At 45.2% G+C, this 20,495-nt stretch overlaps 1 protein-coding gene across 1 annotated transcript in view; it reads right to left on the bottom strand.

Moving 5' to 3' along the window:
* Positions 1-20,495, bottom strand: part of RAPGEF4 (Rap guanine nucleotide exchange factor 4) — a 319,624-nt gene that overhangs the window by 64,431 nt on the left and 234,698 nt on the right. Inside the window, 3 exon segments of the mRNA XM_082841163.1 lie at positions 404-488; positions 15,460-15,643; positions 17,236-17,357. Of these exon segments, the coding sequence (XP_082697289.1) occupies positions 404-488; positions 15,460-15,643; positions 17,236-17,357 (391 nt within the window).

The raw sequence follows: 20,495 nt of genomic DNA, 5'->3' as shown, positions 1-20,495 counted from the left end.
TGGTCGTCTTGATTTCTTTCCCCCCCCACCAGCCCCGCTCCCGCACGCGGCTCTATGTGTCATGGAAGGGACACCCCTCTTAAGGCCTGGCTCTCTTGTCTAGGTATGCGGGTTCCAAGACTCAGGAAGTTTGAAGCGTATGTTCCAGTTCTGCTCACATCATGCGGCCTTGGTGTTTAGGGCAGCTACTAATAACGTAGTGACACTTGATCCGTTTTTGGTGATTGCGCATGGGCGTAGCTTCCTTAGCATCTCGTGAGAAACAGGAGGGGCCGTTTGTGAGGGAGAATTCAGGCGTTCCTGCCCCTCGCCCACACTCTCCAATACTCTCCTTCAGGCCTAACAGTGCATTTAACACAAACTGTGCGCCCCTCCCCTCCGCCTCAGCTAAGAGACAACTTACCGTGGTAGAAAGATGGGATAAGGCTTTAATGTGAAGGAGTTCTTCATAGATAATTTCTAGGTCATCCACGGTCCTCTGGCCAGGTCTACAAAGAAAAAAAAGTAACAAGGAAATAATGAGATAAAAGTCATTGCTAAGGGCTTGAAATATAGAGGTGACTTCGGGGGTCAGTAACATGTTCAGGGAATTCTTAGGAGAAATCCCGACTAAAAAAACATCGGCAGAGGGAGAGAGTATGCTATGATCATTCCTAAAGGGATTTTTGACATGAACGTGTTCCTTGACGGAAGGACATGGAAGAAATCAGAAGGGCACATAATTCCCTTCCTTTCCATCTCAGAGGGAAGAACATCTCTGTTCACACTGTAGTTGGCTAACTGACCCCTTACTTTGTAGATGATGGTTCTACAAAATCGCCTTTCATCACTACCTTAATCAGTAACAACAAACTTATCGTTTAGCATCACTAGGAACTACTGGTTCAATCAACTTGATGATCAATCCAAATTTCTTGGGATCCTGATATCTTAGCTTAAAAGAATAATAATGCTGTTGTCACTATTGTTTTGGGTTATGTAATATGCTTCCACCACAGGACTCAGATAAAGGATGCATATAGACAACATTTTCTCACCTATCCCTGAGGAAGTGAGGGCATGAGATGGGCAGAAGGCAAACAGTAGTGTGTGGGATTAGTAAAAGAGGGAAAGAAGGGAAGAATACACCTGCATTTCCCCAACTCTGTTCCACGGAGGACTACTGTTCCATGAGATGTTAATCAGTATACTATGTACAGTTTTTTCCCTATAATTTATTATAAAACTAGTATCTAATAGTCTGGGGCTTGTGGGTATTATGGACATTTTGGCATGGGAGGACTGAGTGGATTGCTGACCATCTTTCATGTCTATAATAATTCTGGAATCACTAATAGAGTTTAATTATACATCAATGGTTAAAGGCATGACTGGTCAGTAATGTGGATTTTCTATTGCTCTCTCCAGTATAAGAAACCCTGACTAATATGTTTCTGAAACGAAAAAACAAACAAATGTGTTATTAATTCTGAGAGCGCTAGGAAGTCAATCTCCACATTGATGGACAGGTGACATTCACTCTCAGCTAACTGCTATAGTCATGAGTGTTACCTATTAGATGATCATCATCTGTCTTATGCATTTTGTCCTAAAGTTTCAATAACTTGTGGTATTATTTAATGTTTCTGTATATTAAACATTTAAACCTCAATGAGCTGCCGATGGTGTTCCATCATTACACTGTATTTTAAAGAGTGCTCCTTGATTAAATAAATTCAGGGGGTGTTGGTATACTGAGCAGAGCACTGGGTATAGCGTCTGAAGATCAGGTTTTAACCTTGGTGCAACCATTCACCAGCTGTGTGACATCAGAGGCTCAGTTTCATCTGTAAACTGGGGACAATATCTTTCTGAGAGTGATGTGAGAGCTAAAGGAAGTAGCGAATGGGAAGGTATCTGCATATTTATTTGAGTGAGCGAAAAAAAAAAAAAACCCAGCAAAGTGATATTCAAAACTTAAACCCTTGCACGAGAAAAACAAACTTACAAATTAAGTATGACTCTTGGTTCAGCAAATTACATCTAGAACTTAGTCAATTATTAGATAAGTACTTGGAGCTATCGAAACTGAATGGTAAATATTCTAAAAGAGTTGAGTTAGATAATTTTGCAACTATATTCCAGATCAAATGGGAGCTAACTGGAGGAAGAAAACTCTTTGCATCCCTTGGGCATTACCTTCTCAAGGACAGCTTTAACACAAACAAAAGAACACGATATCCTTCTCTTATAGAAACAACAGAGGGTATATTTCCTAATGCCTGCCTGTACTAAAGCCATGACCCAGGGAGATGCCAGCCAGGTTCACCTCCTGCCAAGGATCACCACTTAAGGATACACGGTGCCCCAATCTAGTGGAATGCAGAAAGTAGGGGACCCACCGAAGGAAAAGCTATGGCCCCAGGGACTCTGAAGGAGCCAGGCCTTCTTAGCAAGGGGCCTAATCTACTACTTGACTTAGACATGGGGATTTTGAAACTAGGACCCTTGGAGATTTAAAAGTCAACTGAGTCACCTCAGTCCATCTACTACTATAGAGGCAGCTAATGTGAAGTCTCAAGGTGGGCGTAATAGGATTATGGCTCTTCAGCACAAGGGGCAGCCCTGCTGTTCCTGCTACTTGACATCAGCCGCAAATAGCACGGACCCTCCTAGAAGCTTGGCTAAAGGAGAAAAGGGTCGCCAAGTCTCATTCTCAACTCCATGGAGTGGGCTGTTACGGAGGGAGAAGAAAAACTCAGCTGGGAAAAGAAAGGGTTAGAATTTAGCTCTAAAATCTTGACAGATTCAGAGTTGCAATTTGGGGAGCAGATATCTATGAGTTTAGGAAGAGTTTTCACATAATATCAACATGAAATCCACACTGATCAAGGTTTACAGATTAAAAAAATAAATGCTGCCTTTAGGATCTATAAATCCCATTATATTAAAGATCACTGAATTTCATCTAAGAGTTAAGACAGATGATGATGAAATCTGTCAGACCCTCAATGCAGCATACTGAAAATTTGACAGTGTGTCAAGGCTGCCCTTTGAGCCACTTAGTTAGTCTTAGGACCTGCACCAAAGTGTGGGAGAAAACAGGTAAAGATGGCAACTTTCAGGCTATTTTCAAAACCCACTCAACTTCCCACTGCCCCACACTACTGAGCACGGCCTGAAGCTCTCCTCCCCCAGGCCACTGCCCTCCTCGATCTCTCCCTGGTCTTCCAGACATTTCTCCTCAGTGTCCTTTATGAGCTGTTGTTTTTTTGTTCACCTCTTGAATTTTGCTGTGCCCCCCAGGCTCTGCCACCTTCAGCTCTGTTCTCACTTCGTTCCACCTTCTCTCCGTGGGAAAAGTCCCCAACTTTCATCTATACGATGCCGAGACCTCAATCTTTATCTCCAAACAGATTTCTCTCTTGAGCTCCAACAGCTTCCTGGCCATCAATTCCCAGACAACCCCCAAGTGTCACAAGCTCAGCCTGTCCAGAAGTGCTCCCTCATCATCATACAAGGCTCTCTTAAAGCAGGTCTCAACTGACTTTCCTAGACTCATCTCTCTTTCCTCTCTTCACACCTTCCCTCATGGCTGTCTACGTTCTTTGCTCCAGGGATAACCAGACATCTCCCTGGTCCTCAGACACGTGAAGCTGTTTCTCGCCTCCAAGACTCTTCACGTGCTCCTCTCTTTGCCTGGGATTTTTAATTTTTTCCTGCTTCAAGCCCAGCTCAGATGTCCTCTCGCCTAGGTAAAACTGGTTCTCCAAAATTTATTCCTCCATGGCACGTGATCCAACTGCCGTGGCAATTACAACACACTGTGAACGATGTTATTTGCTTAAAAATCCATGATTTTATACTGCTCTTCTCAAGAGAAGCAGCGTCTGGTAGTGCAAAGGGTGCTAAGCTAAAAACAGAAACGGGATTTGAGGTCTAAAACAGGAACTTCCTAGGTGCCCAACTGGTCTAATGCCTTGTCCCTACCTACATCTGTAAAGATAGGGATAATAAACCGGATTGTTGTAAAGATTAAACGAGTGAATATACACGAAGCATTCATACATTGGAAATACGGTACACATGCAGGGTGGCGTTATTAAGGGGGAGGGTGTTCAATCCATCTCATCAGATGAATGCATGCACAAGTTCTCACGACTCATGCGGAAGTCAAGGTCTGCCCAGGGGAGATGGCAGCAGTGCCAAGGACCAGTTCCTGTTCTGTGGCCTGAAGGACATAGGGGCTTACGCTCTGTTATCCTTCCCACTGAAGGTCCATTAGGACAAGGTGCCCATGACACAACTCACTTTAGGTACAGCACACATAAGTGTCATGGTAAGTAGTTAATTATTAATGGAGGGAGGAGACAGGATGAAAATGTTGGATCTCACCTGTTACTCCAAATCCCATTCAAAGATAGAAAAGACAGATTTTTCTGTAGGATTATAAATTTGTTCATCCAGTTTTAAGAGGTTACCATTTTAGACCAGCTGAAGTTATTCAGTCTAACTAAGTCCAGATCAGTGGGAGCCTGGCCAGAGATGACCATGAAAGGCCAAGCAGCACCTGTTGGGTAGGACCCTTTTTATGGTCAGAATTTTGTCTGCCATGCTAAAGGTCTCATAGGAAAGATATTTAAAAATCCAAAACAGCACTGAAAATCAGTAATGTCACCACGACAAACCATAACATAGCACTCTCCGTGGACCTGAGAGTTTCAGGAATTCTTGGGTGACAGGAAGCAGATAGGGATAGAATGGCTAAGATGTGTCTGGAGGCAGACACAGCTCTGGACTCACGGAAGAGACCATCACAGGAAGGAGACAGCACTGCTGGTAAGACAAGGGCAGGAGAGGGTCCCAGGGCTCATCAAAATACGGCTCCACTCAGGACAGGGGGCCGCTGGACCCCTCTCCCACTCTACGCGCCGAGCGGCAGCCTGCCCCAGGGCTCACTGCCAGGCTACAGCTCGAGACCTGCTCCAGAGGAGCCTGAGAAGGAAGCAGAGGCCTGGGCCCTCCTGCCAGACACAGAGGACGGAAAGCAGTGGCAGCTCTCGCAGGAGGGACTTCCCGGGAAGGGCCCTGTTCTGGGAGAGCCTCCTTCGTTTGGCAACTAGCGGGAAGATGGTAGGGGCTTCACCCTGCCTGCCCCCCTCACGCCTCTGATAAAGCAAGGCCTGTCCGGAAGCAGGGCCCCCACTGCCTTCACAGGGGTGGGAGTGTGGATGGCCAACCTGCAGAGACCCACGTGGAACTTTTTCTACCCCTGGACCTCCATTCATCGATAACCGAAACGAAGAAATATAGACTTCCACGGGGCTTGCTGGATGCCCTGGAGAAACCCGGGACAGCCATTTGAAACAGAACGGAACAAAGCCTAGAAACAGTTCAGTCTGCGAGTCCTAAAAAACATCCCGAATAAAAGGGAAAAAAGGAAAAAAACAAAACAAAAACGAGCCTGTGGTCTACAGTGGTCAGTGTCATCACAGGGCAGGCCACTGTCCCTGGGCGATCCACCCAGGTAGGAACCAACTTTTTGGTCCTGTCTACAGCACATGTTTTAAGAAGGTGAGAGAAGTCAGGACTGCAGGGCGTGAAGAGACTTGCTTTAGAAAACGAGCATATTCACAGTTAACAAAGCGGCAAAAGCGTTCGGGAGAGGTGCGCCACGAGGTGTTTCCGTGGACGTGCTGTTAGGCCAGATGGAGTGAAAGTCGGTGTGGCCAGCCTGCGTCCACCGAATCAAATGGGAGCCCCTCCCCCATCCCAGTGGACTCTGTGGCCGCAGTGACAGAACAAGCCCAGCCAGGCCGGAGCCGCCCGCTCAGAGCCGCTGTGCCATCTAGTGTCTCAGAAGAGACTCACCTCTCTGCTCTGGAAACAGACGAAAGCTCTCTCCTCTCCATGTACCCCACCCCCCGGAAGAGCGTCCGACACCACATCTAACATGGAGCCTTCCCTACCACGATCACTGAACAAAAGCGGGCTCGTCGTGGCAAACAGTGGCATTAAGTACCTCTCATGCTTTGGTCTTTGTGGGGCGGACAGAGAGAAAACTGGAGAAGAGATCCTGCAGATCAGCCCCCAGCCTGTTCCAACAGTAATGAAAGGGGCCCAAGGACTGAAGGCAATTTGGCTTTCAAGAGTCAAGGCAACACTGTGCCCCGCGCGGGAGGAGGGAACTCCCAACGCACCTTCACAGAGGACATGCGAGGCTGGGGAAGTGAATTGACTCTCCCGGCTGCTCTGAGTGGCAGCCGGTGAATGTACCTGGTCTTTACTCGTCCTTCTCCAGATGTCACAGGGAGAGGTATTAGGCATCCCTGCTTCTTTACAAATCTGCGTGGTGCCACATTGATGTGGATGTGTTGGATCCTGCTGTGGAAAGGCCTAGTTTCTGCAGGGGAGGCATTCCGGCAGCAATGCCTTAGTTACAGACAAGATAATAAACGGGGATGGAGGGAGAGGCATTTTATACATTAAAGGATGGGAGGACTCAGGTGATATTGGAAGCTGCTGGTAAATACAGTTTTATCAAGGAATTTATCATGGTCAGAGACAGAGCAACTCAGTTACTGGAACGTGGATAAAATGAGGGATTCGTCCAGGCACGAAGCCTGCACACTGGCATGGCCAGTGGTAACCTAGGCAGGTGAAAAGACCCAGTTCTTCGAGAACTGTCGCCTAGTAGACGTATTCCCTGGTGCATGGGGAAAATACCCAGAAAAGTCAATGTTATAAATATCTAAGCAAGACCTGATCACGCGTCAAAATAAAGGAAACGCTTTCTTATTTTTTTCTTGGGGGTGGAATGCTTTATTCTGGTGGCAACACTTCACCTCAACCCACCTGACTCTCCTGCTTTCAAGTCATTTCTCAAGCGTGGATCATTTCCCAACACTCTTCAGATCTTGAGATCTCACCTCAGCCCCCTTCCCTTAAAGGACAGTTTGGTGTGGTTTTCCACCCCCTTGTCTAAAAAAACCAGCACAACATGTTTGTTTCTTTCTCTTCTCACCTCCCAGGACCCTTGCTTCCTAAGAGTTAGCAGTTAAGGGTTTGAGTCATTCCAGGAGCTCGGTGACTTGCCATTTAAGGTGTCCTGCCCAGCTCTGTCTGCTCGCTTCCCTGCCACACCACCACCCCTCACCTTACCTTTAACCCAGAAAAGGACATCTTAAGCTTATCAGATACAATTAGGCATTTTCTAGTTCTGATAGCAAAGCCTGGGCACACGGGGATTCTTCCCTTCTTCGTGAGGTTGGAAATGCATACAGTTTACCACTGCAATTAAGGGTAAAAGCCTCATGAATATTTGGGAGAAATGAAGTCACCCCAGCAGGACATGGGGTTAGGGTTCTGCCATTCAGGGCCTCCGAGCGCTAAGTGGTTTGGGGACAGTGCGATCTGAGGTTTTTCATGGGTAGAAACCGAGTATGCCAGAAATTCTCCCAGCAGAAGTGTTTACCATAAGGGCACGATAGAAGTGTACCATTAAACCTTTTAAAAGGTACAACTATAAATATTTTCCTTTAAAACACTTAAGCAGCAACTTGAGAAAAACAAACAAATTCGGATAGAAGCAGATAGTATAGCAACCTGCCTCTGTATATAAGACATACATGTCAGATAGAAAATGCAGATGCTTTTTGAGCAGATGCTATGTGGATATATTATTTTTCCTTATAAAAATTAATTCTTCATGAATCAGGGACAGATAGATTATCCATATTTCTTTGGACTCCACTGCTTGTTCAGTAAAGCCACCAGAGAGGAAGAGGTTTAGGCAATCTATTAGAGAGGAAAGATTATTATCCATGAAAAAAGTGAATGAAACTGGATTTGGAGTAAGCAGACTTGGGCTCAGTTCCTGGTTCAGCCACATATACTACTGTGTGATGTTAAAGAAGACACTCGCCATCTACTAAGCTCAATTTCTCCATCTGTAAATTGTGGATAATAACATTAGTCCTACTCAGTTCATAGTTATTCTGAGGTTCAAAGAGGTGATATATGTGAGGTCACTATATAAAACGTATAGCGTGACTCATTTTTAGTTGTTAAGTTTTGTTTGTGATCCTGGCTAGTGTGTTGATATAATTTTTTTCTACACTACATTTGTACCTCATCCAGGCCTATACAGTAATAACTTAATGAGATGAGACTACTCTGCAATAATTATTTTAAAATCAGATTTCCATGACATCTTTCCTCAGTAATGCTCAAAGAACAAAGCCAAGAGACCATTTTGAAGCCTTTTTGGCCTGGGATAGGTGGTAGACCATAGAACAGAACACAGGATCCAGAGTCAGAAAGACCTGGACCAAATCCTGAGTCCACGACTTTCAGGATGAACACAGGCAAGTGACTTAACCTAAGCCTCACTTTCCTAATCCGTAAAATACGGATAATATTAATAACTACCTCACGGTTCTGTTGAAAGAATTGAATTAGACAACTGTTGAACACAGTGCCCAGCACACGTGTGTTCAATAAATGTTGGCTGTGATTAAATACTATTGCATTTGTTTTTCCATTCACAGTCCCTTTGTGAAACTGGGAGAGAGTAAGCAGGTATTAAATTTATAGTTTAAGAGATCTGTAATCTGGAGATGTTGGGGGACTTACTGGTAACTTGGTAATACTAGAATCCGGGGCTCTTGTGCTTAATATTACTTTCACTTTATTTAGCAGACTCTTAGGTCAAATGCATGTATCTCAAATGCTGTCGTTAAATTCTTAAAATATAATTAATTGTAATCTCATAAAACTCAGTATCTGGCGTTCTATCTTTAGTCTCAGCCCCTCCAATCCGTTCTCTACAGATAGCAGAGAAACCTACCTACCGCGAAGCTGGCCATGCCACATCTCCCTTTAAACCAGTCAACGGCGCCCCAAATGGCTATAAAATAATATCCAAGGAACACAGAAGCAGACCTTCTTCAATCTGACCTCAGCCTAACTCTCCAGCCACATTTACCAGCACTCCTGGTCTGGGCACTGCTTCGCTTCCCTGCTGGAACTTTCTGGACACCTTTCTAGCCACAACCCCACTCCTGCACCCCTGCCAGGCTAGGAATTCTTTCTTTGTTCTGGGAAGAAGAGCACTAGAATATTATTTTCTGCTGCCCTTAAGAAGAAAGGGCTTGAGAGTCAACCTCAACATCCAACCATGAGAAACTGAATGCACTGAGGAACGTTCAGAGGATAGACTACTATGCACCTATTAGAAACACCACCTTTAAAAAATACTTAAGGTTAAAAGAGAATGCCAGGACATATTATTAAGTGTAAAAAGTTAGGGACTGAAAAATAACCAGAGGGATAGGCACCGAAACGTTAATAATAATTATCTCTGGAAGATGTGATTGGCAGGTGTTATTTATTCTTCTTTGACTCTTGTCAGTAGTTTCCAAATTTTCTAAACGAGGAACAGGCTGACTTTAACAGTAAAAAGTCATACAAATCTTGAGGCGATCCAATAATGATCCCTAAACTGTAAACGGCAGCTACACCCATCTTTCTGTCTCCCAGATCTGAATCCTAATGGCAGCAATCCAATGGCTGGGTTCCCGGGCATGTAAACATGAGGCATAAGTGGTAAATTGCTTTCCTAGGGGAGAGGCAAATCTAAACTCAAGGAACGAACGGCCCACTTACTGCAATCATTTCTTCTGGTAAGTTCCACAAGCTTACACTTAGGGCACAGAAATCTTTCCAGGAAAAACAAAGGCAAAGTTGGCCACGCAGTGAAGAAAAAGAATCACAATAAAATCTCTCTTTTTTAAATTTCATAAAGATTAGGTCTTTCAGTCATGCTTCTCTTTTCATCTGATTTGCATCTGAGGATGGACTTCATAACTCTGAACATTCTCTTGGCATATCTCAACAGAAATCAAACCCCTAGGCACCACTCATTTTAGGCTTGCTAATCCGGGTTCCCCTGAGGAAACACATTTCCCCGTAACTATCAGGATTTCAAATTTCACACCCTCCAAAACAGCTTGGACAGGTAAAGACCCTACTAAAAAGCAGGCTCGGGCTTCCCTGGTGGTGCAGTGGTTGAGAGTCCGCCTGCCGATGCAGGGGACGTGGGTTCGTGCCCCCGTCCGGGAAGAGCCCACATGCCGCGGAGCGGCTGGGCCCGTGAGCCATGGCCACTGAGCCTGCGCGTCCGGAGCCTGTGCTCCGCAACGGGAGAGGCCACGACAGCGAGAGGCCCGCGTACCGCAAAAAAAAAGAAAAAAAAAAAAAAAAAAAAAAAAAGAGCCGGTTCTGCTAACGAAAACACATAGCCTCTCAAGTGCCCTCTAGAGCAAGTGTGTGGAACAGAGGGTGGAGGCTGTCTTAATGTAGCCAATTGACTGATAAACAACCCTCCTTCCCCCTTCTGGTATTTTCTCATATCACTTGATTATCTTACATTGTTTCCTTTCAATCTTATGCCCCATAGGATATGTTAGAAAATATTACTTGATCCCATGAAATAAATGAACTCGAGCTTATGAGTTTCTGACCCATTTGGAAGACTCCATAACCTACCAACAATTCTCTTATGTGTTTATATATATATATTTTTTAAATTTCATTTTCCCCCCCCCTTCTGCTCAGGCCCAACTGTCTTAAGCTTCTAGGCTTTTAGGGAATTTCAAAATTGCAGACAGACCTAGAATTAGATTTGGGAAATGGCATCTTCTTCATTTCCCTCCCGCCTTTAGGCTGGTTTCTGATAGATCATTCTAAACAGTGCAGCACTAGGTCTCACTTTACTTGGAAGGAGAAGTTGGGAGGCTTGTATGGCAAGGGCCTTCTTTGTCTCCTTGAAGTCTCTTTTTATCCAGCTGGCCTCAAGTTCGTAACATCCTGCTTACCTGCTCATTCCACATCTCTTTGCCCACGGCCCCTCTCCAAAGTACCTGCTCAAAGGTAGCCAGAGTCCATGTTTCTGCTGGCAAGGGTCTCCACTGTGTCTATTTGCTGTAGGGTAACCTCTTGTTTTTAGACTTTTAAACGAAGCAAAATCAAAACAATAAGCTCCAAGAGCTCATTTTAGGTCTGATGGCCCTGCCTGGAAGCTGCAGCAACAGCACCATCAAACTGTCACTGTTCCATAGCACTTGCCCCCAAATGCCGTCCAGGTCTGCACCTGTAAAACCAGGATGGGCATTGTGAGCCACTCTGCCTGCCACCACATAAAAAGCTAATTTCGCATTCAGAATGTATGTTTTTTTTCAATACCAATAGCAACAAGAGTGTGCCAAAAATTTCCCCTGAAGCTCTATTCTGTTTTTTAAACTACAGAACATTCTTTCATAGTCTGACAGTTAAAATGCCGCAGTTCATGTAATAAACAGAGAATTTTTCTAAGTAGCCTGTCAAAACAAGTGACACGTTTTTTTTTGCTAGTGAGTCTCAGATTCAGAACAATAAGGAAGTACCTTTCAAAGCAACATCTTCATTATACAATCAAATTCTCCAAGTAATCTTCTCATCAAAGAATATTGTGTTATTTCTTTCTCAGTAATTATCAGAGTTCTGCAACCTCTCTGGTAGTGGTGACTATTATAAAATGCAGCTGTGCTGAGTTACTATACTGGGGGGTCTTGCCCCGGTCAATACGGAACCAATGCATCTCACGCCTCCATATTTCTTAATGACTTGGCAGTTTGGGCAGTAAAAAGTCAACATTTACAGAACCTGTGAACATGCCCTCAAGTTCCCAGGAGCAAAGTGTTCGGCTGCTCTCTTCAAGGACAGCAGTGATACCATCAATTCTTGATAATCTCAGCTTATTTTCTTTCCACTTAAGTAAAGTAGAAGTTCCAAAGGTTATTATCAGATCAAAAAAATGGTGTGTGTGTGTGTGTGTGTGTGTGTGTGTGTGTGTGTATAGTTTGAAAGTCTGTCTCATAGAATTAGATTCCTTCTTTTTCACTTTTCCATTTCTTAGGCGCTGTCATTCCAATAGAAAGGAAATCTAAGAGTACCAAGTCAAAAGAACTGCCAGCCCAGTTCCAACATTTGAGGTTTCATAAAACCTGAAAAGATGGGAAGATCCCAAGGGCGCCCAAAATGATGTACCTCGGGATACGGGTGAAACCTGTACTTTAGCAGCCAGTGATAGGTTAAAAAAGTCCAAACTTTGGAATGTAATTTCCTCTGAAGAATCTTTGGGCTGCCAAGGATTATGCGATTCAGTGCTGTATGGAAGAAAAGAGAAGCACAAGTACAGGCTCCTATTTCTAAGGGTAACTCATGAACCCAGCTCTTAGGCTCTTGTGAGGGTGAATCAAACAATTAGCACAAATACCCCTTGCGTGGTGCCTTTGCACACAACCAGCACTCAATATATGTTTGCTGCATCTGAATCCAATTTGGGAGTGCCTATCCCACTGGATTAGAAACTCTCCAAAGGCATGAACCATTTTGCTACTTTTTAGAAACATCTTTGGTAGATGCTCAAAAATGTTTGTGAATTGAATGGCATTTCTGTCTCCCTTGAAGCAAGGGAGAGCTGAGGGAACATCAGAGCTGGGGCTAAATGTTCATTTATTCATTCGTTCACTAAGCAAAGGTTTACTGACGGTCAGCTTGGTGTAATGCACAGAGCTAGGGATACGGCCTTTTCTAATTTCCACAACAAGTTCAATTTCCCTCTCCATATTGCATTCTATCAACATACACTACATTTTCCTTTGTAGCATGTAGTGCAGTGGTGATTAAATGATTACTTGCATAACTAGTTGTTTACGGTCTATCTTCTGTCCCAGACAGAAAGCTCCAGGAGGGAGGTGCAACCCTCTAGTTCAATGCTGCAGCCTTTGCAACTAACATAGTATCTAGGACAAAATAGATGTTCAATAAATATTGGTTAAATGACTAAATGAATGAATGAATGATGAAGTAAAATGAGCTATGTCTTTGCCTTTAAGAAACTCACAGTTTCCAATAATGTTTCTCAACAGGGGCATTCTTTTCAGGGCAGCTTGTTTTGGAGGGTTCTAGGTACTGGTGTGTGTTCAGCATCCCACATTTCCTGATGCCCCTAGGGGCTGTCCCCATCTGATTCAGAACCACTGTGTGATGTGGGCTTGAATGAAGATGGCAGCAAGAAGAGCAAGAAGGGATGAAGCCAGCAAATGATGAGGTAAACGAAGGACAATAAGACACGGGGGTGTGGGGAAGAGAGAGGGGAAGCAGTCTGACGGGAAGGAGAACACGGTTTAGAGTGGGGGCCTTCATCGGAGTTCCCCAAGGCCTGGGGATTCTCCCGTCGCTCCCCAACCCCTGTGGTCCTTCAGGGCAGAGAAAACATAAATTCCTGGGCAGTTTTCTTGACTACGACGCATGAAGGTCAGTGAAGCTCTGGGTTTTCTGTTTGATATTTTGGATTTTCCAGCAACAGTTTTGTTTGAAGAAAGCGTTTTGAGGTTAAAGGAGCTAAAAACCATGGCTCTGGAGTTAAGGATGACGACGCTAACTGGGTGGAGGGAAGGCCTCTGAAACACACGGCGCAGGACATTGAGACCCGAGAGGAAGCTGTGACAAAGGGGTCACGGTGTGACCAAACAATGAGCTATGCTGAAGAGCCTTTTTGCAGCATGGAGTAAGGGCAAGGGAAAGGGGGGAATCCTGGGGAAAGGGAAGGAGGGTGCGGTGAGAGGCTGCTGTGAGTTGGTGTGCGGGGCCCACGCCGGGAAGCTGGTCTGAGGGACACCTCGCACTTGGAAAGCGCCCAGGGGACACGCGACACGGGTAAAGTATAAGGCTCTTGTCGAGCCCCGCTGACGAATGGAGGTCGGCCAAGCCAGTGACTCGGAGTCGACACCCACAGCCGGCGCGCACCGGTTGCCGGGTGGAGAGGGATTTCGTTTCCAGCAGAAAAACATAAGCTCTGTGTGCAGTGGTTTCAGATCCGGGGGCCAAGTCACCTCTCATTGAAAAGGTCTCCCTGAGGTTGGGACTGAGGCATATACCCTTCTTCATATGCCCTGTGGCAATTAGCTGAGTGCCCTGAACAGATGAGGGGCTCAATACACTCTTTCTGGATTGATCAGATAAAACTCATCGGAGTCCTCAACTTTAGCTGAGGGTCAGGTGGGTTTCCACTGAGCTGGAAGGGAGGGAACACCTCACTGGCTGACTGGAGGCCTTGAAGAGTTTAATGGAGCAGTGGTGTTCTCTTAAGAATGTGCCCTTAAGATAAAAACTCTAATTCGAAAAGATACATCCAGCCCCATGTTCATAGCAGCGCTATTCCCAATAGCCAAGACATGGAAACAACCTAAATGTCCATCAACAGATGAATGGATAAAGAAGATGTGGTATATATATATACACACACACACACGCACAATGGAATATCACTCAGGTATAAAAAAGAATGAAATAATGCCATTTGCAGCAACATGGATGGACCTAGAGTATATCATACTAAGTGAAGTAACTCAGAGAAAGACAAATATTATATGGTATCATTTATATGTGGAATCTAAAAAGTAATACAAGTGAATCTATATATAAAACAGAAGCCGACTCACAGACATAGAAAACAAACTTATGGTTACCAAAGGGGAAAGGGAGGGGGGAGGATAAATTAGGACTATGGGATTAATAGGTACAAACTACTATACATAAAACAGATAAACAACAAGGATTTACTGTATAGCATAGGGAACTATATTCAATATCTCACAATAACCTACAGTGGAAAATAATCTGAAAAAAATATAAAACTGAATCACTTCGTTGTACACCAGGAACTAACACAATATTGTAAATCAACTATACTTCAATTAAAAAAAAGAAAAAAAGAACGTGTCTTTAAGCTAAGGAGCAGAAGCCTCCGCATGGGGTGAAAGTATGTGCTGAATGAATGAAAGGAGGCATACAAGCACAGGTATGAGGTCTAATGGTTCTGACGACCTCTGTCCTATTGCAACAGGAAGAAAGGGGCTTCCACAGTCTGGCACAGAAGCAGAGCAGTTTGTTTGTCATGGACCAAAGGTCATTTAATACGTGTACCCAGTTTTGACACCCCGAGCCAACTGCGAGAAATCTCTCTAGCTTTAACTCATGCACAAGGGAAGTGGAACTATCTGGCTCAAACACAAGAGGCAGACATATCTGTCACTCCTTCAGCACCTCTCCTTTGGCCCTGGGGGAAGGAAGGCCACATCTTTTTTTTTGCGGTACGCGGGCCTCTCACTGTTGTGGCCTCTCCCGTTGCGGAGCACAGACTCCAGACATGCAGGCTCAGTGGCCATGGCTCACGGGCCCAGCCGCTCCGCGGCATGTGGGATCTTCTTTTACCGGGGCACGAACCCGCGTCCCCTGCATCGGCAGGCGGACTCTCAACCACTGGGCCGCCAGGGAAGCCCGGCCACGTCTTTTGAAGTCAGCCTTGCTTTCCTCCGCCCAGGTGTGCACCTTTGCACGGGTGACCAGCAGGGGGAGCCGCACGGTCTCACTCACGGTTTGCGGAGGATCATCCTCATGTGGGCGTCGGGGCCCATCTGCGACAGCAGCAGCATGGTGTCTTGCAGCTCCTCGTCACACTCCTTTTTCTCCTCCTCTGTAGGCAAAGGGGCATCCTCATGCTCATCATCCAGAAATCGATAAAATAAATATTTATCTTGGAAATGATGCTCCTGGTCCACTAGGGGAAACACGGAGGCAAGCGTTAGCTGCTGCACCTCTGCCTCACGGGCCCGTTTACCAGAAACGGATGGACGGTGTCGGGCAAGAGAGCCAAGTGGCAGCAAAGTGGTGAGACTCCTCACCCGTCTCCCTCGGCCTCACCCAGGCGGGTGCAGCTGTAGGATGCGACCTCCGGGCTGCAGTCATGCACCTCACAGCCCTCTCTGACCCGCCCATCTCCTGAGCTGCCCTGGGACTCTCGTATGAGAACCTGCCAGCTTTCCTGAGATGAGCACTCTGACCAGCAAGAATTGCCTTGGTGACATTTTCTAGCATGTGGGATATCCGTCCTAAACAGGAAAATAACCAACTACCAGATCATGCTCTATAATGTTTGTTTGTTTGTTTCAAAGTACAGACTTAGCAAAAAACAGAAAACCCGACTTCGTCAGGATCAGAATTGATGTTTTTCTTTCTATGTGTACTGCTTATAAACACGTCTGTCTGCAGTTAAAAAATTAAATTGTCTGAACAAAGCTGACAAGACCAAGCATCTAGGTCATATACCAAACATCTAGGTCATATACCCCTAGGATATTATGGTAATTTCCTTCCAGTTCAAGTTTTAAAGAGTTTTTTTTTTTTTTTTCTCTCATTCCCTTTAAACAAGAAGATTTAGATCTCAGTAGGACAAAGTCCTAAACTTGGCTTAGAATCGCTCATCTCTGTGTCTTAAAGCTCTTAAGCCCCTTTTCAGGAGGGAGCATCAACTCTATCCAAAGATAAGGAGGAGTGGGAGGATCCTTGCTGCTCAAAATATGATCCCTGGAACTGCAGCATCAGCGTCGTCTGGGAGCTTTTGGAAATGCAGACTCTCTGGACCCATCCCGGCCCTGCTGAATCAGAATCCGCATTTTAACAAGAGTTCCAGATGATTTGTATACACAGTAAAGTCTGTGAAAACACTGGCAAGAGCATCATTAGATTCCCAGGTATTTAAAAATTAATGATTTTAATAGTTTGTCAGTTTGGAAAAGTGATCTTTAAAACAAATGGCATGAGGAGTTCAATCACAGTTCCACTCCAGTCCTGAATAGCTACTCTGCTCAGTGAGAGCCCCTGTGGCTATCAGGGGCTACGCCACAGAGCACACTCCTGCTATTACGTGTGGGTACAAAAAAACTGGCTCTCCCAGAAAACTCAGCTTCTGAATTCAGTACTCTCTTTCATATTATCAGCCCGGCCACATGCTCTGTTGCTCTTCCGTCGGCCCCTGCATCAGGACTGCTATGCAATGCTCAGAGTATAACCATGCTATTGATGAACCGTGAATGCAAACTAATAAACATAATTGGAACTGACGCACTCGGCTTTCAATTTCATTTTCCCTTCATCCGCTCTCCCAAGTTAGGAAGGTACAATGGTGGAACACTGCAGTCAACGGCATCCACTTGCTGCATTTGTACTGCTGAATGAAGATGCTAGCTCTGCGGGTCCCTAAAGGGATCATAATTCTTTCTGGCCCATGTGGGAGTTCAGCCACAACCTACCTAGGGAAGTGCACTTCCTAGCGTTTCTGGAGGGTTTTCCAGGGACCGTGGCTCATCTTACCGTGGTTGAGAACACCGTCTTCTACCAGGACTTGCCACATGCCAACAGCTTGAATTCGGGAGTGAACACATGGAGTCTGCTGCAGCATCCAGTCCACCAGCTCGGTCCCCACGCAGCATTGTCTAAGGAGCGGGAGGACACAAAGGAGGGGAAGTCACCCCCTTGCAGATGAAGGACGGGAGATGGCTTCTGAGAGGAGACCCTCCCACGGGGCTCCACGCTCTTCCACCCTAAGAGGTCTCACGGCAAACAAAGCACTGCGTGATGTGGCCTCAGGTTCTCAAACTTTTGTACAAACCAATAAAACCACTCAACTCACGAGAGAACCTTCTAGGCAAGGCTGGCTAAGCGAAAGAGCATTACAGGCAGCAGCCCCAGGGGAGACTAAAGGGCAGCTAGACGGGGAGCGTGACCTGGCAAGAGAATCCCAGGGCCAGAAACTCTTGAGCCGGTCCCAGAAAAATCTCAGTGTAAAATGAAGGCAAAGCATAATTCTGACTTCCTTCACCGGAGCCTTTTGAGGAGTGAGTTAAGGTTTGTGAGGCCCTAGGAGATGCTCCGTGAAAGGCTATGTGTAAATGCAAAATTATATAGCACTTTCTGTTTTCAAGTAATACTACTGAGCTTCCTCAGAGGGGTGCTGGGAGAAACAAGCAATTAGCGATGCAAATCTCTGAAAAAAGTGTGATGCAATGAGCATCTGCACTTCGACAGAGCCTGTCATCTGAAGAGCTCCAGATCCTTTCTGTACAGGCACGCGTTCATCCCTATGATGACCCTCTGTGGTAAGCTGGTCAGGATGGGCAAACTACGTGTGTTAGTTCGGAAACATATAACTATACACACGTATTAGGAAACCTTCAGTGGGGAGAGGGGTGTCCGTGGCATGACTGTTCAACGGAGGAAATGGGATCTTGAAGTCCGGGGGAGGAATCCCAAGGGACGGGAATAAGCAGGGAGTTTCAGAGCAGCTGGCTGCCTGCAGCTGGGTCTGAGTCACTGGTGACCTCCCCTCCTGTGCTGAGGATGCCATCATCTCTGGGGCACTAAGACTGGTTCCAGCCCAGGGAGCTCCTCTCTAGTGTGAACTGGAGGAGATTCCCAGCGCTGGTGCACTTTAGGAAGAGCCTAGCCTGGGAGAAGTCATGAGATCCAGCACCTGGTCTACTACTTATTAGCTGTGTGACTCTGGCCATATCGTTTCAAATCTCTGGTTCTCAGTTTTTTCATGTGTAAAAGAAAAGAGGAGGAAAAGATGGCTTCAAAGGCCACGTCCAGTTCTAAGACTCCAGGAACGCTGAAATCTATCAGAACTCCTGGGATGTCCTGATTCGGGTCTGACCCAAGAATACACCACAAGGAGGATGTCCTGAGAAAGCTGTTAGATTTCTAGGACTGCTCTGATTACAGTCCATACCTACACTTTAGAGCTTCAATAGGCAAAGAGGCACCTAGTTACTATTCATTGTGAACCAAACGTATGATGTGTCATGTTCCTCATCTAATTTGAGAATTTATTAATGGGAAAAGTCATGTAAAAGTATAAAAAGATCAATTTCATGTGGCTTTTAATTCAATGATTACTTTTACTAAAAAGAGCGTATGGTGTTGAGATGACCCCAGAGCCTCTCGGCCCTGGGACAGGGTGTGAGAGTCTTGCAGTCAGAACACAGAACAAAGACACACAGCTGTGCCACTTGTGGCTGGTGGAATCACCGGGTTTCCTCTCTATTAAAGATCTTTAGCTATTTTAAAATCGACAGCTGATCTCTAGTGTGGTGATCACCGGGGGTGATGCTGCATCTGGGGAGACTTCAATCCCTTTGCACTGCAGTAACGGTAGAAGTGGCGGCAGGTGAAAACAGGAGGGAGGGAGAGGAGGGGACTGGAAACAAGATCTGGGACCAGGCACTCAAAATGTCCTGCAGGAAAAAGAAATCATGCCTCTGGCTTCCGGTTGCGTCCATGGGTCATTATCAACAGATCATTAATTTGTGTCATAGGGTGCGGAATAGACGTAACACCTATATTTCAGGGGGTTAAAATCTTAGGACTATGGTGCAAGAAAGAGATTATGGGTTCTGACTTCTAGCTCCCGTTATTTGTCACCAAAGATGACATCTTTAATGGAATTTCCCTAATGCAAGTCAACACTTGGGAAAGCATAATCACATCTTAAACTAAGGGAATATAAATTTAAAAAGAAAAAGGTCCTTTAGCTGTATGAGATGTCTGAGATCTACTTAATGAGTTAAAGAGTTTGAACTCTCTCTGAGGACATGGACACATGAGTTTAACCTTTACTTCCCTCAAAACTGTAACAGGGTGTAGGAACTACAGATGCCAAAAAAAGAATGAACTTCCAGAGTTGAAGGAAAAGGCTTCCAAATGTAATCAACCAAAATGGTAGCTGGTAAACATCCACATTAAAAGGGCAAGGGGAGCAATCGGTCTTAAGAGAGGGAACATGCCCTAAGAGGAGCACGCTACTGATGAAAGTGTTTCTCAAATCCCATCTCATTTCCAGAATTCTATCAAGAAGAGGCCAATCTAAATGTAACAAGCTGCCAGTTTTGGTCTTATAAGCATATTCATGACAAATGCAAGCAGAAGAGTGTTAGTTTGCAGGGAGTGCCGAAAAAGTGATCCAAAGAGAAAGCATTTGCAACGTGTTTCCATCTCTGTCCTTGGGAAAGAGACTGGATTTGAGGTACATATACTGGAAGGTTTGCTCTAGGGTAAACCAGGTGTAATTTTACAGGTACTATCATGGTTGACGGTCACTAGAAAGATATATATATGTATCCTTTGTGGTAACTTTAAAATTTGTATTCTAGCTTTTCACTGTGTCTTATGAATTTGGTTCATGTGAGTCAAATGGGTTTTGACTCATGCTAAGTCTGATGGGTTCTGAGGTCATGTCTAAACAAGGCTAAATGAGAGAGTCCGACTGACTGCTGAAAGAGGGCTGTGAGTCTGAACCGTGGGCGCAGGGAGAGGGAGTGAAGGCTTTTGTGCCATAGACAGGACGTTCTAGTTCCTAAACCGCTGCTGAGTTGATAAAATCAAAAGTTAAAGATTAGACATGAATCCTTCATTTACCCACCATGGTTCAGTCATTCCAGAAGGTCGACTAAATCATACAGCCCCTGTCTTTATCATTTCTTAACTCCAGTGGCAGCTATAATGGGTCTTTATTCTATATGATTACAGAGGTGAAACAGAGTTGCGTATCTTATTATATGCATACTAGAATGAAA

Source organism: Leucopleurus acutus (assembly GCF_964270905.1).
Source record: "Leucopleurus acutus genome assembly, chromosome: 6".
Classification (NCBI taxonomy): Eukaryota; Metazoa; Chordata; class Mammalia; order Artiodactyla; family Delphinidae; genus Leucopleurus; species Leucopleurus acutus.
The sequence above is the reverse complement of the archived record's forward strand: the minus strand, read 5'-3'. Positions and strand labels throughout refer to the sequence as shown.